General features: G+C 37.1%; 4 protein-coding genes across 4 annotated transcripts; 2 read left to right on the forward strand and 2 right to left on the reverse strand.

Moving 5' to 3' along the window:
- Positions 1-316: 316 nt before the first annotated feature.
- Positions 317-2,494, forward strand: LOC122284647 (amino acid transporter AVT6E). The gene is given in 1 exon segment (XM_043095307.1): positions 317-2,494. A coding segment is annotated over 1 exon segment (1,485 nt). The 5' UTR covers positions 317-527; the 3' UTR covers positions 2,013-2,494.
- Positions 2,495-6,847: 4,353 nt separating this feature from the next.
- Positions 6,848-8,006, forward strand: LOC122284679. The gene has a single exon (XM_043095309.1). The coding sequence runs from the start codon at positions 7,050-7,052 to the stop codon at positions 7,626-7,628; it is 579 nt and encodes a 192-aa protein (XP_042951243.1). The 5' UTR covers positions 6,848-7,049; the 3' UTR covers positions 7,629-8,006.
- Positions 8,007-8,615: 609 nt separating this feature from the next.
- LOC122284663 (protein NUCLEAR FUSION DEFECTIVE 4) lies at positions 8,616-12,656 on the reverse strand. The gene is made up of 3 exons (XM_043095308.1): positions 11,983-12,656; positions 9,602-10,485; positions 8,616-9,405 (listed from the first exon to the last, which is right to left on the reverse strand). The coding sequence occupies exons 1-3, from the start codon at positions 12,310-12,312 to the stop codon at positions 8,940-8,942; spliced, it is 1,680 nt and encodes a 559-aa protein (XP_042951242.1). The 5' UTR covers positions 12,313-12,656; the 3' UTR covers positions 8,616-8,939.
- A 4,086-nt stretch (positions 12,657-16,742) lies between these two features.
- On the reverse strand, positions 16,743-17,968 carry LOC122284695. The gene has a single exon (XM_043095310.1). It carries the CDS (start codon positions 17,716-17,718, stop codon positions 17,098-17,100), a length of 621 nt encoding a protein of 206 aa, XP_042951244.1. The 5' UTR covers positions 17,719-17,968; the 3' UTR covers positions 16,743-17,097.
- Between the last annotated feature and the right edge of the window lie 890 nt (positions 17,969-18,858).

The raw sequence follows: 18,858 nt of genomic DNA on the forward strand, positions 1-18,858 counted from the left end.
TGACGTGGCAGTCTCCACTCTTTTGAAAACAAAACAACAACTCTACTAATGAAAAACTGTACGATTGGTCTGTGGTAACCAATAGCAAAACCTATTTCTCTCCGAGAAGATCTAACTTTCTGTTCTTTCTCTTCCTCCGTCTCTTTTATTGAAAAATTTAATTATAAGTATAATTATATATTAATATGTATATTAATCTAATGTAATTAATCAAAAAATAAATTTTATTAAAAATTATATTAATTTAAATTTTAAATATAAAAAAATTAATATTAATACATAAATTAATACATAATTTTATTTATATATAATAAAACTCCTCTTCCATCAACCAGCATAAAGAGACGGAGAGAGAGAAAACCTTGACCCTGATGCCTGCGGTTTTAACAACCCATTTCTAACCCTTCAGTGCAAAATTCTCCCTCTCCAATCTGGTCTAAGCTTTTTCATCCATTTCCCCTTGCTAAGATCTGCCGATTCTTTCGGAGATCGCCTATTATTAATTGCACTTGTTTTATAATTTAGAGATGGATAGCACTTATTCAATTATACCCAAAAACTCGTATGTAGAAATACAATCCCACAATAATCTTCATAGCGCTAGATCCCCTCTCAAAACCCTTGTCAAATTACTCCCTTTTGATGAAGAAAGAGGCTACCTATATTCTTCCAAGAATGTAAATGATAGGGATGATGGTTTTGATAATGATCGTGATCTTGATTTTGATAATTATCCTCTTATTGATGGTGGGTCTAAAACTGGGCCTGGAATCTCTAGTGCCGTCTTTAATCTAACTACTACAATTATTGGGGCTGGAATTATGGCCCTACAGGCCGCAATGAAGGTTCTTGGATTGATTCCCGGTTTTGTTTTGATAATCCTTATGGGTATTTTGTCGGAAATTAGCGTCGAATTGTTAGTGAGGTTTTCAGTCTTGTGTAAGGCCTAATCGTACGGCGAAGTTGTGCAACATGCGATGGGGAAGCCCGCGAGGATATTTTTGGAGAGTTGTATAATTGTGAATAATGCAGGCGTGTTGGTCGTGTATTTGATTATAATGGGGGATGTGATGTCGGGGTCACTTCATCATGTCGGGGTATTCGATCAGTGGTTGGGGAATGGGGTGTGGGATCAGAGGAAGCTGGTGATATTGGTTGCGGTTGTTGTGTTTCTTGCACCGCTTTGTGTTTTAGAGAGGATTGATTCACTGAGCTTGACTTCGGCTGCTTCAGTGGCTCTTGCCATCGTGTTTGTTGTGGTTGCTTGTGTTATTGCGCTTATCAAGCTTGTCGAAGGAAAAATTGACGCTCCAAGGATGGGTCCGGATTTTGGGTCAAAGAAGGCTATTCTGGACTTGCTTGTGGTGATTCCCATTATGACAAATGCTTATGTTTGTCATTTCAATGTCCAGCCCATATATAATGAGCTTGAAGGGCGGTCTCCCCAGAAGATGAACCGGGTGGGGAGGATCACGACTGCAGTTTGCATTGTGGTCTATGCTTTTACCGCCGTATCAGGGTATCTATTATTTGGGCAGGGTACTGAATCTGATGTACTGACCAATTTTGATGAGGACCTTGGGATTCGTTTCAGTTCAGCATTGAACTATATCGTCCGGGTTGGATACATTCTTCATTTAGTTCTTGTTTTCCCAGTTGTTCATTTTTCCCTACGGCAAACAGTGGATGCTTTGCTGCTTGAGGGATCTGCTCCACTCTTAGAGAGTAGGAAGAGGTCTTTAGGTTTGACAGCAATTTTATTGGTACTTATTTATTTTGGATCCACTATGATTCCCAACATTTGGACTGCTTTCAAGTTTACAGGGGCAACTACGGGAATGTCATTGGGGTTTATATTTCCGTCTCTTATAGCATTAAGGTTAGGTCCGCATGGGGGTGGTTTGAGCATTGGTGAAAATTTCTTGTCCTGGTTGATGTTAACATTGGCCATAGTAGTCGGCATTGTTGGAGTGATCGGAAATATTTATGGCATCAAAAGCCAATCCGAATGACTTTTTTCATGGTGATGATGGGATTGGTTTTTGCTGGTGTTGATTTGGAAAATTTATGCAGTTATGGGCGCGGCTTCTCTGTTCAATGTTGCTTAATTTTCCACGCAAGTTTGAAGGATCAAATGAAATTGGATGACCTTTTTCACGACGGATGGGTCTTTGGCCAGGGACTTTTAATAATACATTGCTTCAATATGTGCGATTGAAAGGTCAAACCATCATGGTAATGTTCCAAATATGATGTCTTTTATGCTGTAGAAGAACTGTAACAGGTTGAATTGACATGTCAAGAATGTTGAGAGGAGAATCTTCTTCGATGTAGCCTCCGCATGTAAACTTTTCCGGGGATTGACATGCCATACTTTTCCTCAGTTCCACGACGTTTATTTCTTATTGGGTGATGCTCTTGTAAGTTGTAACTGTATGCTTTAGAAACAAAACAGCTTCTCTAATGAATACTGAAAAACTTGCATTACCAAGCATCATTTTTTGTTTCTTGGCCCAATATTTGTCTTCTTGTGCTCTTGTTATCATGTCATAGTAATTCTTCATCAATGTTAACTAACTGGTCTCAGTCCATGTATGAAGAGAGCTCCAGAACATTTCTCCTTGGTTTTTGAACATTATTCGATACCTCAATTTTGTTATGGTACCTTAAGGGTGACCAGTACAATATTTTTATTTTTTATAGATTCAGAGAGGTTAGTGTGTAATCCACAGAATGGCGCATTTTCGCAAAATCTCAATGAGGCTAATGTCGTTTTCCCTTTTCCATATTGGCATTCTCTGACCCCAAACTTCACAATCTTTTGATTGAAATGGGCCAAATGGCTCCAACAAGAAAGGATAATCATGAGGACTATGGCTAAGACAGCCCAATTTTAGACTGTTGGGATCAGTGGTGCTCAGTAATAAACCGTTTCAAAACGATCGTCGTTGACTCGTGTGGCCGATGCGGTTAAAATGGAGGTCGGTCACCAAACCTACCGACTGAGCGAGTGCAGTGGATGTATTTATGCAGATTTGCTCCTCAACCACCCTAGGAAGATATTGAAAACAAAAAACTTGGAAAAAGTTATCGTCCATATGGGATCACGAGTGCATGACCACTAGTAACACCCTGCCCCAAACTGGCATAATTTGGAGATTGATATGGTTTCGTCCAATAAAGCAGGACATTTTCACCTCCTAATCCATTAGGACATTAAAAGTGAAGGTAATCTGTTCAACAACTGAGCTTATAATGACCAATAATCCCCACAAGAACACAGGCCTTAAAAAAATGGAGAAATCAACTCCCACAGTAAACATTGGAAACAAATTTCACAAAACTTGGAGATCATATATCCATGATCTGAAATTCTGAATTGTTGACCCATTTGGCATGCAAGCGCACGATCCCCTTCACCATGCATGGTACAGAAGCTCATCATTCTGTTTTGTCAAATTTCAGGCCAGGCCGTTTCAGGACTCGGTACTGGATCATTACAAAACAATTAAATTAATTAGCTTTACTTATGATCTATGCCTATGACCTAAAAACACAAGAAAACCCTTTCCCTAATCTGTAATTAGAGTCAACAGTGCAAGCCTGCCGCCCATATATTAATGTATTTGTTTTTTATGACACATTTTCCTTAACTATTCTTTTATCAAGTAAACTATTTCTGCTATAATTTAAGGGTATGACTTTACTCTCTCTCTCTCTAACAGAGAAAAAACCCCATAATTTCTCCGGTCAACGATCGTTTCTTATATATAAGGTTTTCCTAATTTTGTTCTGACTTAATTATGAGGTCAACTAATTCTGACATTTTTAATTTTGAGGCTATGCTTGAATTAGAACGGAGGATCTTAAAACAATATTAATTGAAGGTAATTGGGATCTATCTATCTTGTTTAAAACAACTTCTTGATGGAAGAAGGCGCGTATCTCACTTAATTTTATTTGAGCAATATCCTTGCAACACCCCTTGTTATGGTGTGCACGTACGTATGATTTTATTTATACAAACAGGAATATTAATTAGGTGTAGAAGAGGGAGGTAGCCTCACATGATCACTAGTACGTAAACTTCTCGCTCAGATTCAATTATGATGTCCATGCACTTCCAGCGACATTAATAATAATTACAAGTACCAAACCTAGTGTCAGTTTGCCCCCTTCACTAACTAATTAATTAATCATGATGTTCGCGGTCGGATTAATGTATATCAGTTCTTATATATATATATATATATATGCGTATAATATTCTATTTTTGTTGATCTATAGACAATATTAATATAAGATTAAATGGAAATTAATGTTTTAATTCACGAGCAGGCTGATCATGAGTCGTCTTTGGACCATGCAAGTTATTCGATATTAATTTCATGATGATCATAATCTGTAATTACCTTATTAATTCATGATCTGTAATTCGTTCCACAGCCTTTTCTCTTTACCCACACATCTTTTCTTTGTCTCCACCCCATAACACTAAGAAGTGTCCATTTACTGCCTACTAGATACCTACAACCACCATGCGCCATGCTAGCAGATGCCCTAGCCATTGATCTGTTGAATGGTCGAAGAAAACTGCTCAAAAGAGCGGCACGTGAGTTTCACACGTGGCACCATTGGGATTAATGGCCTCGGATCTCTTAGGTCCAACCACCGCTTTTCTTTTCTTATAGTGGTGCGTGATCCACACGTGCCAGATAAAGTGGTCATAGAAGACTCTTATAGCTAGTCCAGACAAATAAGTTGTAGCACACATTATTTCACTGTGACTTTTTGTCACAGTTTAATAGTCTGTTTATCAGACTATTCAAAAACCGTTTCAAGCGACTTTTTTTTAGTGAAAAATGGGTGAAAATCAATTGTTAACTCTATATCCATCTTTTTTTTTTTTTTAATAGTGTTGTATTTGTTTACTTTAAAATTAGAATGATTGTCGGGGACTCCTAACCTATTGAATCTTATATATCATGTAACCTTTAATTTATCTATAAAACTATTAGCTTAAAATATATATATATATATATATATATATATATATATATATATAAGGAAACCATGAAGATTCGTGATATCAAAACAAAAAAGAGCGAATTCACGGGCGTGTAATTAAAAAATGCGTTATCCTGTTCCATAAACATGCATGCATGCATGCTGATTAGATTCGATTCATGTGGACCTGAAACTAACGTACTAGGTCTAGGTCGTCGTACGCATGATGATCTTCTTTTCTCATTATTATGAAGAAAAAAGTAGTTTGTTTTACCCCCAAGAGAACACCTCTCATTCACAAGGTAATAGTATTAATAATGAACTCCTGCTACCAAGCAAACTCAATTAAGTAGGGCTTTTGTGAAGTAAGTTACAAGTACCTGCAGATCTCTTTTAAGTAATAGTTGAAAAAGTAACTAGTACGTGATATACAAGGCCGCGCGCATGTGAAAAAGTTGGGAGACAAACAAAACTTTATAGATGATATGCATACATATATGCAGCTAGCACTAGTAGTAGTATAGTACGTACGTGCCTTTTGAGACAATTGTTCGTACTACTGATCATGAGCCAGCTATCTATAAGGGATCCATCTATTAAACAAATTTTCAAACGAATCACTAGCAGATCATGCTCTTGAAATTCTCAGGTTCCTATTAAGTTGCCAGCTTACTCTATATGAACTATAAAAGAATGGGGAAAAAAAGAAGAAGAGTATTTTTCCCCAGATAATTACAGCTATTTCCCACTAGCTAGCTGTAGTCATGCGGGAAGCTAGCTAGCTTTTACTTGTGGAAAATTAGCTAAAAAACACCCTTTGCAGGATTCTTTACGATATCAATTCCTTTGGTAGGAAATTTCTTAGCGCATGCATGCATGATTGGTAAATGGTAACCAGTACTATCAAAAGTATGCACAAATTAAGGACTTAATCTCATGATCGAGACCATATTATGTTCTAAGTGGCCCCATTAATTAGATATAATTAATATAGCCAGAATTAGCTATAAGTAATTAATTAATCATGTAAAGTACCCCTCTGGCCTCTAGGCTACAAATAAAATATTCTTCGAGCGTTCTTACTTTTTGAGTAGCCGAAAGAAGCCAGATTCTCATATAGATATGGAACAGATAGCTTTTCTACATTATGAATACTGTAAACATTAAGTAATCAGTCTATTGTATTGTTGTCAATTTTTTTTTGTATTTTTTTTTTCTCTACTGTCAATTGGGCCATGTCAATGTTAAGGACCATACTTCGAAAAATCTCTTCGAACTTCAAGCATTGAATTTTGAATGAATCGAATTGTGAAGTGGCTTTCGTGGTATTAATGATCAGTGGAAATATTGGTGGATCTAGAATTTATCAAATCCTTTGAAATTATAAATTTGGAGAATGGGCTTGTAGTGCATGCCTATATATGTGTGCCCATGATACGGGTAGCCGAATAAAAAAGAAGAAAAACCATAACATGATGAGTCAGTAATATAGGTCAACTAATTAAGGGAATTCCATCAATCATATCATGTATTTCATTAAAGTTTGGTAGAGATGAACAGAAACTGCTTGGTTTTTGTCTAATCAGACCCTTGTCTCCATCTTTGGCCAATGTATTTTCCCACTTTCCTCGCAACTTCACACTGGGAAAAAACAAGTAGTGCGTGTCACACGCACGGATTACCCTTTCGGCCAAGCCGTGATTGATGGCAAAAACTTCCACGAGGAAGGAACCCTGGTCTCACTCCTCAAAGTTTCATTACACTTAGCCCAATTTTATAGAGGGAACATGGCCATGCAGACCCCACACCACTTTCTTTCTTTTTTCTTTAGTCACTCTCAAGCTTCAACTAACATCCAATTTACAAGAGAAAACCAGATCCAAAAAAAGTCCAAGTCACCCTCAACTTCATGATCGCCCTCTTTTTTAACGATATCTCCAACCCTCAAGGCTTCAACTTTTTATATATATACACACACATCTCTCATCTCTCAAATTATCACAGACAAAATTAACAGACATTCGCATCATTCGTAGCCAGCCATGGATTGGTTCTCATGGCTATCTAAAACCGGCCTCGAGCCGTCTCTGGTTTACGAGTACGGTCTCGCTTTTGCTCACAATGAGCTTGAAGAAGAAGACATAAGTTATTTCAACCATGAGTTTCTCCAAAGCATGGGGATTTCCATAGCCAAGCACAGGCTAGAAATCCTCAAGCTTGCTAGGAAGGAGAAGGGAGGAAGCCCGCGTTCCATATCAAGGCTTCTCGTCGCCATGAGGAAGACAAAAAGGTGCTTGGCTAACTGCATCCGCACATGGATTCGCCGCGAGGAGTCGGCTCTGGTGCTTGTGCCGAGGCCTAGTTATGGAACAAGACGGAAGGGAGCCATGTTGAAGAGGAACAAAACATTGACGACGGTAAAACAAGAGAGGTTGTTGCTCACAAATGGGAGTCCTATGGTGTTTGCTTCAGGGCCTCTTCGGTTAGATAGTTTTTCGAGCCCTTTGGGGTATGATCTCCGTAAGGAGGAAAAGATGGACGGCAACGATGACGGGTACTTGTCCGCCGGTGCTGAAGAGATGAGGTGGGACACCATGTTTCAGGATTTGAAGCCCACCTGAGTTTTCCCTCCCTGTTCTGTTTTTCCTCTTGTTTTTCGCATTTGATCTTTCTTTTCGTTCTTTTTTTTTGGGGGGGGGGGGTGGAGTTAATTCAACGGTGAGAGATGGGTTTTTGGGTTCTTCCACCAGAGAGTTTTGGTTGTGTTTCAGAAGAGCGTTGTTTTATCTTTCTAGTTTTTTTTTTTTCATTAGTGGTGGGATCATCCAGATCACAGACTTTAGCACCGAAGGGTCTGCTTCAGTAATGAGACTGTCTCCCCCTGCTTTTGTATGTAATGACTTTATCGAAAGATAGGGAAAAAAAAAGAGCACTTGTATTAATGTGTTCGTGAATCATGAGCAGAATGATAACGTGCAATGTCCAGTGCTTTCACCCCAGTGACCCACCCTACTGAGATTCAAGAATGGTTAACTGCATCTATTTTTATTTTTTTATGACGACGACCGACACAACTTATTCATATGAGTTGGTGAAAATTACTCTGTACGACTTTTAGTTTCTTTTACCTTGACAAATTCACGCCAGTTGATCATTTTTACCCATCGAGTAAATATGAAACGTGTGAATAAGAGTTTTCTGAGTCGAAAAAATTGAATTGACCCAAATGTAATTCGATTGTCATAAAAGAAGAGTACACTAGTTGATCCATCTGGGATCTGTCCCGTCTTCGGTCATTTTAGTCGAGAAATATTTAGCAAACGGGCTGGATTGCAATGAGTAAAAAATTGCCTTGAAAGCATTCTAGCGTAGTTTTCCCTTGAGGATGGAAGTACACTTCCTAGACATATTAGAATTGGAAATCAGGCTCCGTTCAAAGAGGGCAAGAGGTTAGAAAAAAAACCCAAAAACAAAAAGGAAATTGTTCCACATGACATGGAAATCAAACCAAGAGGATTCATATAAAATGTAGTTTCAGAATTCTATGGAGTCTCGCATTGTACGTGAGCTGATAGCACACTAACTAAGCTAAAGATGTAGCAGCTGGATTTATGTAAAAAATGGAATGTGATTGTGTTGATAGATAATCAGTACTGTTCCTCAAAAGGCTAATGTAACAAATGTCGATATGAATACGAGGCATCTACACTTAAGCCCCCCAAACTTTATTTTGTAATAATAACAAATGACTTCGATTGAAGCTTCCCCGATAGGGGTGAGGGAGGCTCAGCAGATTTTCACACAAGTACTAGTAGTACATTTGCAAAGGCACACCTCGGATATTCCCTTGGTAGTTAACTTTATGGAAGCATACGTCTACAACATTGGAACACCTCAATCATCGCAGCTCGGGAACATGGAAACCGATATCATCAGTGGTTTGTATTTTGAGGAAGTCGAAAACCACCACCAGCATAAAGCAGTTGGTAGACTGGTCGCACTCTAATGGTCAGAATTATGCTCAAGATGGTGCCCAGCCCACAAACTCCAGCCAGAACCAGGAAAGTGAGCCTGAAGCAATTGGAACCTAAACAGGTAGGCCCTCCTTGTGTGGCAGCTTCCGTATCATATACATAACCAGCAAGCAGAGCTGAGAAAAGGATTGCACCAATAGGATTGCCTAATGCCATGGTGCTGTATATTATGCCAAAATGCTTTAAGCCGAAAATCTCAGAGGCGGTTGGGACCATCGTAGAATACTGAACACCATAGCAGATTCCAAGTAGAGCAGTAGCAATATAGAGAGTAGAAGTGAGGGATAATGCATATAGAAGGAAAGATATGGTCATTACAATATGTGCACATATCATCCAAAATGTGCGAGGAAGTGTTCTCGACCTGCAAGAAACAGTCTCATATCCAGTGAAAATCATGGCCTTACAAAGTAGCAAGAAAATATTCCCTTTCAAAACACAGAGGAATCAAAGGTTCAATTGTGTATAAGAGAAAAACAAGTAACCAATTGAAAAGAGAGGGAGGAATCATATTCTGAACTAGTCTATGACCAATTAAATCAAAGGCAGCAAGTAATGACCTGACAAAGTGTTCAGAAACAGCACCCGAACCAAGACGACCCACAAAATTGCAAAAGCTGAAGAGAGACAACAACAAGGTTGTGTCATCAACACCTAATGCAACCCCAATCTGAGCCAGATTATTTAGAACTGTTATTCCTGGACCAACCGCAAGAAAGTATGAAAACCAAAGAAGCCAAAAATCAGCCTTGATTAGAGCTTCACAGAACTTGAAATCTTCCCCCCTACGGGGGCCTCTTTTCTTCTTCACTGCCCCCACCCCAACAGCAAGAAGTGTTTCTACATCTGAAGCATCTTCACTCTCATGGAAATATCCAAGATGCGTAGGTGACGAAGTTGGTGTTAATAAAGGATCTTTTTGGGTTGAACCAACTGAATCATCTGAAGAATCAACAGGGGGACCCAGTTTCTTTGCAGGAAAAAATGTCATTTTCACAGGAATTACAAGGGGGGACATCAGAAGTATAACCATTATGGCAACTAAAATGTAGGAAACAGTGCCGCTTAGAGAAACTGTGTCACTTATCACTGTGGTCAAGAGGAGATAGATGGCAAGCAAAACACTAGAAACTTGTGTGAAAATAAAATGAACATGCTCTGAAGAGTCTTCTCCAGATGCTGGAGTACAAGCCCGAATAAGGTACATCATGGCTAGACATAAAAAAGGAATCCCAAGTGCAAGGAATAACAATAGATTTGAAGCTGAGTCATGTAGCACCATACCGCATATTACTGTATACACTGCAGCACTGATCCCGATATAACCTTTGAGAATGCCAGAAACTGTGCCCCTACTGCGAGGGAAGTTTCTCATGTTGGTTACAAGGACAGCTGTGCCGAACCATGCACAGCTGTTGGTGCCAATACATAGCACAAGCCATAACTGCCATTGGAGATGCACATTATAACTACATATCCTTAAGTGGGCAGGGATATGTATATAACAATAACAGGATTCTAAATGCAAAGTGCATCACAGAAATTTAAGGCATGAGATGTTATGATGGAAACAATTGAAATTAGCAGTGATTGCAAACAGCTGGGTAAATGACCTGCATAGCTCTGTAGCTTGCATGCAGATAACAGGATTAAAATCGACTAAACCCAAATATATGTATATATATATATATATATATAGAGAGAGAGAGAGAGAGAGAGAGAGAGAGAGAGAGAGAGAGAGAGAGAGAGAGAGAGAGAGAGAGCACCCAAAAATAGGGGAATGTGTTAACTTGAAAAGAAGCAATAAAAATTCAAAATATCAATGTGTAAAAGATTCCATCCATCGTGAGCACTCAATGGATGAGCTTTGGTTCCCATTTGTCTATGGTTGTCTTTAGAGGGAGAGGAAAGAAAGAAGATTTGTAGATCCAAGCGATCACAGATCAATGGATGAGCTTATAGTTCTCTTTTATAACACCTTACTCCATTGGTCGATTGTAACAGGTTCCAATGGTTTGAATATTCATGAATTCCTTGTATGCTTAGGCAATCATGCCCAAGTGTTGCTCTTGTATATGTCCCGTTTACCTGGGCCGTGCTATTCCTCATTGATAAAATGTTTATTTACTGATTAAAAGAAAAGAAAAAAACAAGATTTCATCCATCACTAGGTATATGTGGCCTTGAAGTGATATTTTGCAATACCCAAGAATCAAACAGAAGGTGTAGACCAGTAGATGTTTGCAACATCCAGACACATGAAGTACTATGATCAAGCAATCATCAACGGAACTTCATGCATAAACCACCAAAACTCTATTTTCATACAAACCCGGTTCAGGAAATAACTGGAGTCTATTGGACGATCAAGTTCAAAAATGGGTATGTAAAGATTTATGCCTATTTTTCAAACCAGAAAAGAGAAAAGAAAAATATGTATGCTCAAAGACAGTTATTGCAGACAAATCAAAAGCAGTCAAACAATTGAATCCATCCAGCAATATTTTGAAAACAATCAAATGCACGAACAGGTTAAAAACTAATGTTTTGATTAATCTCATTTTCGAGACAGTTCTTTCATGCAATTAAATTCGGACGGTACGGATTCAACCGCAACAAAACAATCGAATGTACGAGGTTACGTAAGAAATACAAATAAAAAAAAGTATTGGAAAAACTAAACTCAATAGTCAGTTGTCTCAGACAACAGATTTCAAACAGGCTTGCATAAAAAAAAATTAACCCCTTGAGCAATAATGCCAAAACGATCGAATCCTAAATCGGGTACCCAAAAAGCTTCAATTCCTGGACAAAACTAACTCAACAGCTAGTGGTTTTAGGCAATCGAGTTCATATAGTATCGGAAAAAGATTTTTCTTCTCTTGAAATTAAATAAGGAATAACCAGATAAACGGGATAGAGTGATGAAGGGATCGCTTACCAGCCAGAAAGGCAGGTTCTGAACAGTCTGGGAAACAGCGAGCCATAGAACACCATATCCTAAGAAACACAGCAAGGCACCAACCAAAAGCAGAGCCCAAGGAGGGAACTTATTGCAGGCAATACCAGGGAGAATACTCACGTTCTCTCCAATATCGTTGGCCACTCCAAGCAACGTCACCTGCTGCTGGTTGTAGCCCATTACGGATTTGAGTGTTGAGGAGTAGAGTGGGAAGTTGTAGGTATTTCCAGCCGCTATTTCGACCCAGACCGCGGCTGCCAAACCCACCCATGGCGGTCTGCTTCCTGCTTTCAGAACTAGTTTTGGCATTGGGTTCACTATTAGTCACTTATGTACCTAGTGAAAACACACGGGGTATGACAGTAAGCTGGAAAGCAGAAGTGTCACAAATGGAAAAGAGAGAGATTTGGCATGGATTCTGATCGAAAGAAAGAGATCATATGGGTAATTTGCCTAACAAGATGTCAAAATCATTCTGATGGGAAAAAGAACGAGTTTAGAGAGTCGGCAAGATATCGTGGAAGAAGGAGCTGCGTCGGGCGATTTTATTAGTTGTGAGACCTGTGATCAATATGAACAGCAAATCGCCAAATGTACATCTTTATAACGCTACAAGGACAGCCCTCAGTCAAAGATGAAGTTTAAACAGAATTCGACAACTTAAGTTCGATCCAACTTAGGTTCATATCACTATTTTTCATGATTATATAGTTGTCTAATAACAAAGTATTTCTAAAAAAAACCTTATAACCCATGCTAATTCCTCAATGATCCTGTTGTGATGCTGAGAATATAAGCATTTGGGGGAAGTGGGTAGATGCATTGGAATGCATGACCTGTGGATGTAGGGAGAAGACAGACCGGGATTTGTTGTTTAGAGGACCAAACCTATAATTAATTGCTGTCGTTTTAATTTTATGGGATGGTCGTATCAATAAATGTGCAGCACGATTCCCACTTTTTGGGGTGAATTTGTCGTATACATGAACATATTTTGTTTAGTTTCTCGGCATAATTGCCCATTTTATGGAGTAAAATTATTAATGATGTTGGGGACACTCCAAATTTTTGTTGTGGTCGAATATGATAATGTCAAGACCCAAGTCATGTATATTCACGATGGGTTCAGCTTACCTCCAGTTTATTATTAATAGGACTTCTCATGTTCTATTAACAAAGCGTGTTATTAACACGTGTATTCTTTTCTAACAAATGGTAGAGATTGAAACAGTTCATGGGTTTTAAAATTTTGTTTTCCAAACATCTCCCTAAAGGAATATATACATGTACAAATATATATATATATATATAATGCATTATTTTATGAGCATAATTATAAAATATTATAAAAATTGTTATTTTATATAAATATAATTGATTAGAGTCGTATAAGATCAGCTAAATAATCATATAGTCTTGTCGACATTTAATTCTATTTTGTGGAATATTGTCACTGCAAGAATAAATTTTTATCTAACTGTATTATATGAGTAAAATATTATAATATGTTATTTTGCTTTTTTCTATTTTTTTATTAAACTATTTTTTTAAAAACAATAATAAACAAGTCTAGCGCTCCACTTAATTTTTAATTAATCTCTATTTGAGTTTGAACATAAAAATATCTTATTTAAGTTGAGTTTGAACATTAGAAAAAAACTTTATTCGAGTTCGAGTTGAAATCGAATTTAATTTTTCAATAATCGAGCAAAGTTTGGCAAGGCACTACTCAACTTCGAACTCAATTTGATTATAATGCTACATTCTATTCTTGAAAATTTGAGACAATAGTGTAAACTTGGGTTACTGACAAAAGAATTTATAATTGAATTTCTCATTTAAAAATGATGATGACATGTATAAATTCATAGTCTTATATTTAAAACAAAAATTCATGTAAGTATATAATTTTAATAAAAGGAGATATCATGTCAAATTCTTAAAATATCAATATTTTTATAATTATGCTCATAAAATAGTGAGTTATATATATATATATATTTCTTCTTTGGGGTAATCTTGCTGGTGGAATTTTTGCTATTTTATTTGTAATCTGCCATAGATATTTTGTTCAAATTGTTGGTCTATACAAAAATTATGGGCATATGGCATATGCTTGAAAAATAGAGTTTTAAAACCCATGAGTTTGAATCTTCACCATTTGTTGGAAGAGAATACACGTGTGAATGCTTAATTATTAGAACAGGAGATGTCTTGTTAATGACGCACTAGAGGTAAGCCAAACACATTCAGGATTTATACTTTTTTAATGGAATAAAATTATGGAAGCTGAGGGTGTAGGGCTAGGGCTGTCAAATCATGTTAATGGATCGTGTTAAGACATATATATTATATTATATGGGTCACTTCAAACACAACTCATTAAATTCATAACATCAAAATCTCAAATTATAATACGATTCATTGACGTATCGGATTAAGACGACACGACCCGTTAATGAACACTACAAAATAAATTAACATAATCCGCTTATGTAAATAGGTTAAATAGATATAAAATTAACATGTTTGACTTGATTAAGTTTATCATAATTTTATATAAAATGTTAAAATCATAATATCTATAAATATATATATAACTAATTACAAGTTTAAAATTACAATTTAAATAATAAAAATATCAAAATTAAAATCATAACAATTTTAATTTGAGATAAAAGTGTATAATTGTATCTTTAACTTTCTTAACAATGATAACGGATCAAAATAGATTGATATGTTATCAATTCGTTAAACAATCGTGTCTTAACGGGTCAAATTATTTTAATCAGAATCTATTAAGACTAAATCTAAATTAGCTATTATCATATCATATTTATATTGACTTAACAGATCGTATCACATATTACCGCATTTAATAAGACAAAATGATACGTGAGAGTTGACAGCTCAAACAATTAAGGTCACACATTAAAAATAGTAAAATGTGGGCTCTAACGGTCACGTTGGGAGGAAAGGAGAGGAAGAGCTCAAATTGAGCACGTAATTCTATGAAACCGACTTTTAAATGCCGAATTTAATTAATTTTTCATAAATGCTTGGTTTGCAAGCTGTTTATGGGTTTATGGCGGAGGAGGTCCGGTCCGGCAGAAATTTTTTCTACTGTGGGAATATCTTATTCCTTATACCTGAAAATCAACCCTTCGATAAGAAGAGACGCCACCATCTTAATCTGCTTTTGTTAGGCCTTTCGTAAACTTTGGGCCATAAAGGTTTAGTAGAGAAGTAAGGCCCAGTCTGCTCTACTAATGGACTTTCAGCAGAAGAGCACGCTACTACTCTTAACCCATGTTCCAGATTCAATTTCCACAATGCCATGCGCATGTCTCCTCCCTAGAAACATGGGCTCATGCATAGTTATTGATTATCATCGTGAGTGCGTGTCATTTTTTTTCAAAATTTTTGTTCGGGGGCAGGGGACAATTACCAAAATATCTCATTATTATTGTTGATGTTTGTCAATTGTTACTATTGGTGTAGGCAGCAGGCCATTGTTAATTAGTATGTTTTTCTCTTTGGACAAAAAACAATTGAAAGGGAATCTTAACATGTTGATATAATTGTTTACAAAAAGAGACAACTTGGAATTTGGGTTCAGAAATACAAATATGGTAAATTTATGCCTACCTACGAAACGTTCTTCACCGCAACTTCACTACCCCGGTTCAATCCTTCTTGTTGTTGCCCTCATTCTTGACAATAAAGAAAAACGAGTGAATCTAATTACCTTCGACCCACAAGACTGTTGCATCACTCAACAAGCGGCTCATAGGAGCATTGGCAATGGTCTCGTCATTGCCCAATGCAAGTCCAAATTAAATGGAAATATGAGAAATACTTGCTGCATTGGCCTAGCTATAGTGTAAAAGTTTGACATATTAGCTATGGTAAATGTTAGGACCTCTCCATGTTTAAATAGTGACTATTATGAGGCCAAATGAATATTTTAATATTTCTACACTAGTCATTGACCTTGGATGATGCACATAGCCTGTGATTTTGTTAATATTTACATGATGTAGTTCAAAAAATTATACTTATATTAATTCACATTAAATGAGGTAGATCAAAAATATATAATTGTTAGGTGAATGGTTGGTAAAATATATTTATTGAATAATTAGGTTGAAGGAAAAAATATTTGAAAAATAATAATTTTATATTTTTAATAAAGTTATTAATTAATTTATGAAGTGTATTTATAAAATATTAAAAAAAATTTATCAAATATTATTAAAATATATAATATTATATTATTATTTAAAGTTTAAAATAGCTCGTCCAATGTGGACTAATTTAGCTAGAAGTTCATATTATAGTTAAAAGACTATATTAGAGTTATATTTTAGACTTAGCAATGGCTAGTCCATTGCCAATACTCTAAGATTGTTCTGCCAACTCCAACCATTCCCAGGATCAACCAACCTGTCATTGATTCATACTGGGATCGATAGACTTCCAATATATGGATGAAAATGATTGTGATTAAGCAAAAAATAAAAACACTGACAATTTGGTCGATTCCTCTCATGCTCCATTGCAAGTCTAATAGGCCATCCAAAAATAAAGAATGCTCCATTGCTGATATTCTTTTAATCTTTGACGATCGAGAACGATAAAAATACACCTTCTCTTTCTAAATTGGCTAAAACTCATGATCATCTCAACCATTCTCACTACAACAATCTAAATGTATACATCCAAATTTAAGAAAATTGTTTACACGAAATAATGAAAAATTGCATTCATATATACGCATTCACATCCACGAATTTGCCCGCCAAATTCGAAATCCCATCACGCAGTTCACGAGGAAAAGCTACTTCCTAACATCTAACAATTTCAAGAGTGAAAAACTTGATCTCTGACTCAAATTTAAAAGAAAAAAACAAAGATTCACTCGATCTGTCTGTTTAACCAAAAAGAATTCTGTTAAATTCTTCCTGTAGAGTTTTTTTTATTGTACCAACTACCCCTCAAATCTTTACAAAAATTCCGCATCTGTCCTACCTGCTACTTGGCAAGGTAACGAAAAGCTCCCGAGTGATTCTCGAGTCAACTCAGTGACTGAATTCAAGATTCCTCGGCTGTGGACATGTCCGAGAGGCGGCTCGGCCTCGGCTGGAACGCGGCTCGGCGCCGCTGCTGGTGCGAGGAGGGCCTAATCAGGGCCGACAAGGCCCTCCTCACCAAGTCACCACCTTCAACTCCTCCGATCCTGACCAGCGAATTCGTCATAGCCGACCTCCGAAAATTCAGGTGATACGTCGCCGTTCCACGGTGATGGCCATGCCGCGTGACCGAAGTCCTGTGCAGAGAGCAACGGAAGGAGCCCGGGTGCGTCGTTGGGGAACACGCGCAGTACGCCTTCTTCTTGCTGGACGACACCGCATTGTTGTTCGCTTGCTTGCTCACGGAGATCATCGAAGAACGGCCGGGAGAGGTTGGCCGCTCTATTGAAAACCGTACCGACGGCGACGACGAGGGAGAGCATGGGCTGACTCCGTGGAGATTGACGGGCTTGGAGATGGTGGAGTAGCGCGAGAAGAATGTCGACGTGCGGGAGGCGAAGGTCGAAGTCGAGGAAGCAAATGACGACGAGGATGAGTATCTCGACGGAAATGATCTCTGAAAGGCATCAGAATCTTGAACGATGGATTTGGTCCTTGGAGACGAAGAAGACATTTGGTGCATACGGCTCTACAGAATTTTCTGTCCCTCACAATGTCAAGGCGCCGTTCGGCTGATTGATCCGGCAAACCTAGTGCAAGGCAAAAGTGGTTATATAAGGAGGCTGGGGGAGTCTGGGCTAATTGTAATTTACGATTTTCTTTGTGAACAAATTATAGTACTGCCGTTGGTTAGTCAGTAGAAACCGGACTTGGGTTAGGGTTTCTTTCACGTTAGACTCTGTGGGCTCCGAGGGAAAAAGCCATGGGCAGATTAATAATTTCCCATTCACGCGCCTCATAAGGGCGTGAGAGAGAAATTCAAAGATTTGTATCATACACGTTCGTCTAATTAGTACACATATTCTCTAATTACTTGTTTAGTTTATTTAAGAAAACATTACTCTACTCTGCTTTAAAAGTATTAAGAAATAAGAATTAATAATTACTGAGTTTCAAGTATTTATTAAGATGTTTAGCCCATATTTGGTTAACAAATCTTGAGACTGTTAACTTTGTTGGGAGAGAAGTTTTTTAATAAAAAAAATTATACTTGATATTTAAAATTTAAATTAATATTAATTTTCAAAAAATTTATATTTTAACCGATCACTGAATTTTTCTTTTGAATAAAGCGCCGGAGTTGGCGCCTTTGGATTTATCTTTGAAGGGAGTGGATTTGATTCGAAGGTTCCACGTGTTGGACTTTTGGTTCGTTGTCAGAATCTTCCAACTGTCATTGCAATCTACTTCGCTCAAACTGACAAATGTCATTCATAGGTATTTGTCATCTAATAATAAAAAATAATTTGGTCCAAGTAGGTTGCATCAGTATTAAATATTATTCTAATAAAATTTCACATCTTCATCCACTTGGACGATAAAAACAATAAGAAATAGGAAATTAAATGATTAATGACATTTCAGTTTTACAATAGAAATAATATCTTTTATTATTGATTGGTGTAAATGGTTAAAAGACATTACACGTGTTCCATCACCACGCGTAACCGTCAACGTGCAAATCAAAGATTGATGGCAATGAATTTTCAGTAAAGAGTAAGAGCTCTGCTACATGCAACCGAGTTGCTATAGCTCAAGTATATAATAAAAAAGAAATGTACAAATCATTCCACATCACATATTTTATATATTAAAATATTAT

Source organism: Carya illinoinensis, chromosome 1 (assembly GCF_018687715.1).
Source record: "Carya illinoinensis cultivar Pawnee chromosome 1, C.illinoinensisPawnee_v1, whole genome shotgun sequence".
In the NCBI taxonomy this organism is placed as follows: Eukaryota; Viridiplantae; Streptophyta; class Magnoliopsida; order Fagales; family Juglandaceae; genus Carya; species Carya illinoinensis.

What these genes read in the sequence shown, in the direction of transcription:
- LOC122284679 (XM_043095309.1), top strand. Translation starts at nt 7,050, where the DNA reads ATGGATTGGTTCTCATGGCTATCTAAAACCGGCCTCGAGCCGTCTCTG.
- LOC122284695 (XM_043095310.1), bottom strand. Translation starts at nt 17,718, where the DNA reads ATGCACCAAATGTCTTCTTCGTCTCCAAGGACCAAATCCATCGTTCAA.
- LOC122284663 (XM_043095308.1), bottom strand. Translation starts at nt 12,312, where the DNA reads ATGCCAAAACTAGTTCTGAAAGCAGGAAGCAGACCGCCATGGGTGGGT. An exon ending in AGAACCTGCCTTTCTGGCTG is followed by an intron (nt 10,486 to 11,982) that starts GTAAGCGATCCC and finishes CTCCAATGGCAG; the next exon opens with TTATGGCTTGTGCTATGTAT. An exon ending in GTTTCTGAACACTTTGTCAG is followed by an intron (nt 9,406 to 9,601) that starts GTCATTACTTGC and finishes TGTTTCTTGCAG; the next exon opens with GTCGAGAACACTTCCTCGCA.